The sequence below is a fragment of the Physcomitrium patens genome, chromosome 20, assembly GCF_059467195.1.
Source record: "Physcomitrium patens ecotype Gransden chromosome 20, ASM5946719v1, whole genome shotgun sequence".
Classification (NCBI taxonomy): domain Eukaryota; kingdom Viridiplantae; phylum Streptophyta; class Bryopsida; order Funariales; family Funariaceae; genus Physcomitrium; species Physcomitrium patens.
In genome coordinates, this window is record NC_143429.1 from 13,751,479 (window position 1) to 13,761,619 (window position 10,141).

A 10,141-nucleotide genomic window follows, 5' to 3' on the forward strand; every position below is an offset into this window, starting at 1 on the left:
CTATAGAAATATTTCAAGATTAGCAATTAAGATTCATGAGTTAGCTTTAAGCTTATTTTATAAGTATAAAACTTATTTTTATAGGGTTTGGAATGACTTTGCAATTGTTGTTCAAAATCAAGGTTTATATTGATGATTTAGAATTTATGCAATACAATTAGAGCTAGTTCTTTCAACTAGTTCATGCAATTGGTGTCACATCTACAATTCAAAATTTGATAATGCTTGTTTAAATGGGTGTACTAAGAGTGTGTAAAATTTTGTATTAATTTAAAGATGCAATTAGAAGATATTTGGGTTTTGATACAAGAAGGTAGTAGAAGTTGGCAGTTTGGAATTAGGTAGGATTTCTATGATATCTAAAGTTCTACTTATTGAATCAAAGTAAAATTTGGCATGGTGTTAAAAGACTTTAAGATTAAGCTTCATACTGATTTTGAATTAAATTTAATAATTGGAGAAAAAAAAATTGCTATTAAAACATCTATATCAACTTTCAATGTGGTAGCCAAGAGATATTAGTACGGTTTTTGAACTTTTTTTCACAATTTGTAACTCAGATTGAACTGAATTTTTCCAAACATATAGAAGTCTTATAGTGGCATTTAGATGAAAATTTCACACTAAGTATATGGTCAGATTAGAAATTATAGCTTGCTAAAGCTCATTGACTAAGATTATGGCTCGAAAGAAAAATCAAAATTACCTAATCATGAAAGTAATAAGGCAATTAGAGTTTATGTATAGTTGAAGTTACTAAGAAGAATGTTTTTTAGTACTTTGTATTGGTTTATAAGTACTTTTGAATTAAAATTTGAATTACATTCTTCTTATTTGGATGAAACCTATTAGGATTTCTTGGATATTTGTAAAGCACAACTTCACCTTCCACAGCCAAATGCTTGGTGCATTTTCAAACAAGACAACACATATTACAATACCACGTCCAATAATGGCATAATTTTGCCATCTTGTGGTTTTGACATTTCATTCATATTTTTCTAGACTATCAAAGAAATTCCTACTTCCACTAACATGTTTTGTAGCATCAAAGTCAAAGTACCATCTAGAGTCATTCCCTTGAATATCTAATGCAAAAACAGTTGCTTCAAAACATCTTCTTGGTAAGAAAGATCCATGCTATCAAAAGAAGGCTCCATAAATTTTTTCCTTGCATAAGGTTAGCAAAACTTGGTTTGTTATGTCTATCAGCTTCTAGCTTGAGTATATCAGCAAGTCTCTCTTGACACATCCCTTTCCAATGTGTGTTTCTTCTACCGTAGTTGCACAAGTTTAAATTGGGGAAGCTTGTTGCAATGTTTGGTGGTCTCCCCAAGAGACTCACCAAGTTCTGAATAAGTTGAGTTGGCTTGTTAGTCCGAAAGTAGAGAGCTTTGTTTGAGCCATATTTTGTTTCTTTTTCGTTTAACCTCATAACAAGACTGCTCTCCTCAAGCATGACATTGGTTTGCAATTCATTGAACTATAGATACTTACCTGCACTTGTATAATATTGCAGGAAGTGGTCGTAACTATGTGGTATGTTCTTCATTACAATCTGAACTAAGTCAAAATCTGCAATGGTAACGCCAAAAAATGAAAGCTGAGACAATATGGTTTTGAACTTGTTGAAATATAACTTGAATCTAGACTCCTCGTTTATGGTGACAACTAAAAACTTGTTCTTCAGATGATACTTCCTACTGTCTATATTGATGTCATAAGTCTCTTCAAGAAAATCCTAAAGGCTCTTTGGATCGTGAAAGCTGATTAAGTTTCCCAATAAATCTAGTCTGATGGAGTAAACCAAAATGTTGATTATTGCTTCCTGGTTTTTGTAATTCAATTCTTGTGATTTCTTGTTGTCCTTTGGTGGTTCCAAAATGCTCCATAGTTGCTCCTTCATTGCATAAGTAACATGATATTTCCACGCGCTATAGTTAGAGTTAGAGAGCTTGACTTCTTTAGGAACTGGATTGAGAGCAATAAGCTTCTGCCTATTGTATGAATAAGAACAAAAAAGAGAGAAACACGGAGGAGCAGTGCACGTCTTAAATGTGGACAAGCTCCAGGTAATGTGGTTATAGTATCGTAAAAGTAATAACTAACTCAAGGTGACAATAACTTTGTTAACGAGACTAACAAGTCCAACTCTTCATTCGGCACATTTTCTCCACATGAACAGAAGATAATAAAATGCAAGAGCAAAAACTGTATGGAATGGCTTCATAATGAAGTCATTTAGTTGAAATGAACCTCAAAATACAGTGTTTAATCTTGCTAGAATTCGTTCAAGGAGAGCATAAAGCCTCACTCTTGAGAATTTGAAGGACTAATTGGGTCTATGACAAAGTAGAGATAATACTACTCACTTGTTGACTTCATCCCGGATAGACTCTTCAACTACACCATTCCCTGTAGAGGTTACACAGCAGATGCAGGAGGAGAGATACACCATTCAATTTTGCTCGACTGTATTTAAGAAATTATGCTCAAGATGTTTCAAGGAATTTCGAATGCTGTTGAACAAATTTTCTCAAGCCAGGAAGACACTCGATCTTCCGGAAGTTTGATCAGGATTCGTTGGGACGCAGATTTGTACAGAACGGAAATAGAGTAATAGGAAGCACAAGCGTCTCTAAATGTAATATTACCTATTAAATAAAGCTGAAGCACTAGTCACTTGTATTGAAACAGACACGATCATGGATTGCAAGTCAGACCTACTGTGAATATTAAACCAATGACTCATCGATGCAAAGGATAAATTTCTTAGGTATCGACTAAAGTGGACTTACTTTGTGCAACCTACCCTCCATTTTACAAAAAGCTATATCAACCACAAGCCTTCGTAACCCTTCTTAGAAGGCGAGTGTAGCAGCATTAGTTTGCATACGTAGCAGCAACATACAACAGATGTTCATTAAGCTCCCTCGTAGCAGAGAAAAATGGACTGTGGTCTGATTCTAAATGAAGGACCTCTGTTGGAGGGTTTTGCAATACGTACCGATCCTGAAAATGAGGCGCTATAGCTTTGTCAAAAGAGGTCCGAATGTACACACGCGGGACACTATGATAGTTCGCTGTGAATATTGTGGCATCGTCACACATTATTGGTACTCCTCCCAAACGCTTCGCTGCAAACTGAATGTCCTGTAACTCAAGGCCAGAATGTAAGCAAGTCCTAAGAAATCCAAATTCACAAAAAACAAGTGAAGATAGGACGACATCACGAAAACCTACATTCAAACTACACAACGACATGTCTTCATCGTGTGAAAGATTTAGAGAGCAATACCTCAGAGGAGCACAAATTATAATAAGCTTTCGTAACAATCTCTAAGGATGGCCAGCACGAGGTTGGAGGATTTTGTTCCCCCTTGCCGAAGTGGAACTGTGCATCTTTCGATGTTTCTCTGAATACCTGTTTCACAAGACTTGATAGTTAGTGTTGTGTTGTCTTCATAAAATTCTGAGGTGAACATCAACACAACAAATCGCTAGTCACTAAGCGAAGATTAGAGTTCTCTAGGTGAGTTTTGCTGGCCTCGTCGTGATTTTCACTCTGCGACATTCCACTCTTGAGCATAGCACCAGCTATGTAGACTGCCACATGAATGCGAAGAGGATATCGCTCACATGCCCGCGCTACAGTTGTGCCACCCATGCTGTGACAAACGAGAATAACCTGCATGATAAGCACCAGTGCTCGGAATGTCTTAACCAGATAATATAGAAAACGGATTGCTTTCGTATGGATCGCATCGATAACAAAAGTGAAGCTACAAAATCGCACAAGTAAAGCTCATCTTACTTCTCCTTCTCTAGATGCTCTTGCTGATGAAGAGCAACGATACGGCGACCATAAAAACCTGAACAATGTAGAAGATGATGCGTAATCTGATCCCTAATTGATGACACTAAGCAATTGAAGTGAAATCATCGAATCTAACCTTCTGATTAGTGCCAAGGGATTCGAGCACCTCGTAGAGAGGCTGGTTGTAATGGTCGAAACACTCCACGTCATCGGCGTTCACAGAGCTATCGCCTGCACTCACCAAGTCCACGGCCTTGGTGAGATGTCCAGCTTGCTCAAGAAGCTCGATGGTCTTAAACCAGCACCACGCCCCGTGCTGAGCCCCATGGACAAACACAAAATACTGCTGCTTCTGCCGCAGCGTCGCCATTTCGCGACTCTCCGCTAATCGCAGCAATGAAGAATTGATTGCTGAAGAATCAAACCTTAACTGAGAAGTATAGAAAGGCGTATCCACACGATCAATAATGCAGAAAATCGAGAGTTCAAGAGATACAATCGGCAGAAATCCAGAATGGAGTTCGCGAATGTGCCTACAGTGACTCCAGCGCAATATTTCCAACCGCTTTTCGAAAGAGGAACGGACGCAGTCAAAGAATTGTATCAGAAACGACAAACACCATCGACACAAAGTGCTAAAAAATTCGATTCGAAGCTTGAAATCAGCGTCATTGCTCGTGCCAAGCAGTCGCCCTGTCAGGTGGACACCAAATCTGAAGATCGGAATATAAAATCCACTATAGAAGGCGATGTAGGTTTTCTTCCATCCTCTACATGAACATCACCGCGTCGTGTTGGATTCTTGCGAAGCTCCACGATCGTCGCATTGAGATCTGATATTCGAACTACGAAATTTTCCGCTCGCTCGATCTCTCTCGCTCTCTCTTTGTCTCACTCTCTTTCGCCACTTCGCGTAGGGTTTGAGCTGGATAGGCGACTGCGTCGATGGCCGTGTTGGAAGCAGGCTGCTTGTTATCAATTGTTCATGTACCTAGTCCACATAATTATATATATATATATATATATAAAATAATATATATCTTTTTTTAGAAAAGTATCTTATGTTTGATTATTGTACACACGTTAATCAAGTGTGTGACATTTGTTGTTTAAAGTTGCCAAAAAACTGTTTGAAATTCAGTAGTTTTCTTGTTTATTTGCATATTTGTCAAATATATAGTTTGAATTGTGGTGTTCATAATTGATGTAATTCTTCAACTTGATGGAAAATTCAATTGGCTTATGTATGATGTTTTTGCTACTATTTATTTGTTTTTTTATGTAATAATGTTGAGAAAAATTTTGATTATAAATAAGAGTAAAAACTTAGAATTTGTACATGAGATTGTCTTATATATTGTAAATCTTCATCTTGGTTTTGTAAAAACAATAAATTTTAGTCATGGATTTATCAAATAATACAGAATTTGTACATTAAGTGCATGAACCAATAATAGTGGTAGCTAATTTTTTAACTTTTATATTAATTATTATAATGACTACAAATTTATATATTAAAATTTTAATTTCATGTTGTTTATATTAATTAATCTATATAATTTTTTTATAATATATATATATATATATATATATATATATATATATATTTTTAAGTATTGAATTTAAAAGTTACTTCAATGATAAATTTGGGAATATTTATATTAAAATAAGATATATATTTTAATAAATTAATTACATACAATAAAATAACCTATGATTAATTTAAAGCCAAACAAAAATGATTTTTATTATAAAAAAAGATTGGTTTGCTTTAAAAGTTCTATATTTGAACATATTCTTGATATATAAAATATATATGATGCAAATAATAATCACAAAAGGAAAAAAATTATAATATTATATTTTTTTTATTAATATTATTTAATATCTTATTTAAATGATGTAAAAGTAATATACTTAAGTAATAGAAAAATACGAAAGAAAAATAAAAAATATGTTTTTTGATTATAACATATATATATATATAAAATTTATAGTGTAATAAACAAAGATAGTTTATATATAATCTTGTAATATATATTTTTTGATTTTTTAGAAATATTTCAAGATATGTAATTTAATTTTGCATAATATTTAAAATGTATATAAAAATATACATTTGAAATTTTAAAATCTAAATATTTATAAACCAATATGTAATTAGAATTGAAATTGGCAAAATTGCATAGATGAGTACTAAAAGAATACTATGATGTATTTGTTTGGTTATTGAAGAAGCTCAAGAAATGTTTTACTGCAATTTTCAAAAAACATAATTTAGTTAGATCTTGACATCCAGCCATTAAGTTTACTATAAGATAAATCCAAATTACAAAACTGTTATTTTAAAAGATATTAATTAAGTATTAGATACAAGCTTTGTTAAAATACTCAATGATGCATTTATTTTGTCAACAATTATAGTAATTTAATTTAAAAGAAAAAAAACCTATCTAAACTTAAATTTATTACTAAGTAATCAAACAATACAACATGTAAGAATCTATTTCTTTTACCTTCTATAAATGATATATTACATGACATCAATTGTCATTATTATATCTCTTCATGACATACAAAGATTGTAAATTTTCTAGTTAAAGAAAATTGATGCAAGTAGTATAATTTACATGACATCAATTGTCATTATTTTAGTTTTAAAAATCCAATACTACTTGCTAAAAAATAATATAATTATTTTTATTAATCATATAGCATTTATTTATTTGATCAAAAAAATTCAAGTGTCAAATCAAGTTACATAATGGCTATTATTATTTATGGAATATAACTTTGTTGTAATTTTAAAACCATAGAAAAGTAGATACTATGGTTAATGCTTTAAATTATAAGGTATAATGAGAACCAATAATACAAGTTGTAGATTTAACTACAAATATAACTATATTTATAAAGAATTTAAATAGTTGATATGCATTAAATAGTATTTGTATTTAGGCATGCAATCATTTTCTATGGCTTTAAACTACTTTGGCCCATATACCCATAATATTCATCTTAGTAGACGAATTGTTTGATTGGCATTATGAATATTTAGTTCTACAACAAGTATTGCAATAATTAGAGGCCAAAAAATCCTAAAATAGATAAATTCGAATAACAAGGATTGTTACTTTTTTTTTTTATAAATTAATAACTTTTAAAATTCTTAATGTTGATTATCAATAGTATTTGTCTATTTATATTAATAGTATACAGTAATTTATAAGATCTACCAAACTTGCATCAAAATATTTGAATAATTATTATATTTTTGTAGACTTAAATCACACTAATAATTAAATTAAAGCTAAAGATTTTTTTTAAAAAAAAAAAACATAATAGTAATATCTATCTAAATTTCATAAAAACAAACTTTTACAAAATTAAATATCTTCTTTATGATAAAAAAAATTATTCATGAATAAATTTATTAAATATTTAATAAACTATTTTTCACTCAAATATTATAAGTTGGTTATGTGCCAATCTCAAGAAAGTATATTAATAAAAATAATTAAGTACTTCATTAGAAATTTACTTGTCAACTTGTAGTAAGCATAAAATTAATTAAGATTTTTAATTATTTATGGTTTTATTTCTTATTGTATGACCTATAAAATTAGTATTGTACACACATTATTTTAATTACTTTATAATTATTACCAACTAATTCCAATCAAATATTATTTATCTAATCATTGTAATATAGAAGAACTAAAGTGAATTCTTTAATAAGTATTAACAAATTGATTATGAATTAATGGAATTTGGATAGCCTATACAAATAAATAAATACCAGATTGGAACAAAGACAATAGAAAAAACCTAAGTGGAGCAAAAGCTAAAGCCTTTTGAGTCAATAACCATATTTAAAAGACAAAAAATAATTTCTTTTGAATTTAAAACTTCTTAGTTTAGACCTTATAAGATTCAATGTATGTATTTGAATAAAAAGTAATAATCAAAGAAGAAGACAAAGAAGAAGAAGCAAATACTTCAATAAATTATTTCAAATAATAACAAGTAAATTTGTTTGTATTTATTTTAAAATTATAATTTTTTTATACACTTAATTCAAAGATAAGAAGAGCCATGTATAATATAAAGAAGAAAAAATGAATAATAAAAAAAATAAAATACAAGGACATAGACAAAGAGTCAAAAACAACAACAAAATCAAAATGAAATAAAATAAAATCAAAAAATAAAAATGAAAACAAATAAGAGGCAATAAAATGGCTGTAAAATAATCCAATGAGATATTAAATATAATTAATAAGTTTTTAAATACAAGAATCCATAGAAGGCAATAATAACAATATTTTTCTTATTAATAATGTACAACCAAATAACAAAATAATATAAACTTGGTAGATTTAGTAAATAGAATCAATTTTATGATAAAAATAATAATTAAAGAAAATTTAGTTACATCATGAGCTACAAGATAATTTAATAATAATTAAAAAATATTACATATTGAACCATTTAATTAATGCATAGAACAATATATCCATGCAAATTATCAAAAGACATGATAGAAATTTTTTATTTATTAAAAAAATATCTTCAAATTTAGATTGTTGACAAACTAAACTAATAACTAGAATAAAATAAAGTTAAGAACATGTATAAATAAAGAAGAAGTAAAGTAATAACTTACAAAGCAAATGAGATATATGAAAAGAAGAAAAAAATCATTTTATTAAATAAAAAAATTATAGGAATTATTAAAAGTTAAAAGATTAATTTGAGGGTGATAGATTAAACAAATTAACCATCACTTATTAAAGTCATGAACTGAAAGAGGATACATAAACTTGAAAAATCTATATTAAAAGAAAAGTGAAAAAATAGCAATAAAGTAGTATGTATATTAAAAAGAAACTAAAATCGCTATTTCCAAAAGACAAAAAACTAGAGACTCTTAAATCTAGATTAGAAGCAAGAAAAGAGTTGACAAAAGTGAAGAGGGCTTCAGTCTTGCCTCTATATATACTATCTAACTAGAAGCTACATGGCGATATTCTATAGGACTTCTAATATGTGTTAACTTTGCAGGACACATGCTTTAGCTTATAAGGCAAGTTTTCTATGTGTGAGTTATATAGTTAGCTTGTTCTTCAAGCTATCAACATATGTGGTACATGGCCAACTTGTTAACCATATTTCTAACCTTAAAAGTCAATCAAAGATACTTATAAAGTCAAAATACCATCTATGAAGCTTCTAAAAAGCTTCTATAAAAGATATTATAGAATTAACCTACTTTTACATATTATTATCTAAATCATATAGGTAATTATTGATTAACATGTGTATGTCCATGACATTATTTTCCCTTCTAGAGATGAGTTCCACAAAGATTGGTCTTTATATGTTGAAAAAATCCAAGATGTCAGAAATTATATTTATTACATATTCCAATCTTTGTTCTCTTCAAAGATAGTTGATAGGCCTTCTTAGCCATCGATAGTATCCCATACCAGGGTAAAAAGTTCATCCTATTATTTCATCGTTGTTGAGGCCTTCATAACTTCCTTCAAATACAATATTTAAAATACTCTCAAAAGTTATTATTACCTCTAATAAAATGAGCAAACATTGAGAGTCTCTTCTAACGTTGTGATATCAAATACATTGTATCTTATCATCTATTTGAGGAAAGATATGTCGTTCTTGAGGATCTTCATCTCAATTTTTTCATCTTAAAGGTTGTGATAATTGTAATGTCTCATTTGATAAGTTTCTAAATAAAAGCTCTTGAGTTGAATCTTCTGATTCTTTATTCTCCATCTCTTTAGTGTCACAAATATACAAAAGCTACAAAAAAAGATAGAAGATAGAATGCAATCTATTCTAGACCTTGTTTCTTTTATACCAAAGATTTATTACTCTTCATCTTAATTTAGATGGATGTCATCGATGAAAAGCCTTCACTGCCTTTGTTGCATTTACAAGATTCTTTAATGGCTCCTATGTGCATTCATTGATGTCATATCTATTCTAATGGACAAGTTATTCTAATTTATTTTGGTGTTGCCTTGAGTCTAGAACTTCTTCCACTTTGAACTCTTTATTATTGTCTACTTTTATAGGAGGAGGTGGAGCTTATCTTCTTCTTGGTATATTCATAGTCCTGTATGGTTCAAGGAGAGACATGTGGAAGATAGGATGGATCTTCATTTCTTCCGATAGATATAAATGATAAGCAACTAGATTGATTTCTCTACAAATATGAAAAGATTCAAGCTTGTGATAGTCCAACATATCAGAAGGACGAATAGTCTTGATATAACAATGAAGCAATCATATCTTATT

At 29.9% G+C, this 10,141-nt stretch overlaps 1 protein-coding gene across 9 annotated transcripts; it reads right to left on the reverse strand.

Moving 5' to 3' along the window:
• Positions 1-1,478: 1,478 nt before the first annotated feature.
• Positions 1,479-4,797, reverse strand: LOC112272970 (methylesterase 17). 9 transcript variants are annotated; one of them, XM_073529568.2, is made up of 6 exons: positions 4,355-4,797; positions 3,954-4,228; positions 3,548-3,688; positions 3,299-3,424; positions 3,008-3,153; positions 1,479-1,934 (listed from the first exon to the last, which is right to left on the reverse strand). In XM_073529568.2, the coding sequence occupies exons 2-6, from the start codon at positions 4,185-4,187 to the stop codon at positions 1,742-1,744; spliced, it is 840 nt and encodes a 279-aa protein (XP_073385669.1). In that variant the 5' UTR covers positions 4,188-4,228; positions 4,355-4,797; the 3' UTR covers positions 1,479-1,741. The 9 variants fall into 9 exon arrangements, with proteins under 9 accessions (XP_073385669.1, XP_073385671.1, XP_073385672.1 ...); XM_073529570.2 differs by having other exon boundaries at positions 3,954-4,048; positions 4,355-4,796; XM_073529571.2 differs by having other exon boundaries at positions 3,954-4,048; positions 4,351-4,796.
• Positions 4,798-10,141: the final 5,344 nt, after the last annotated feature.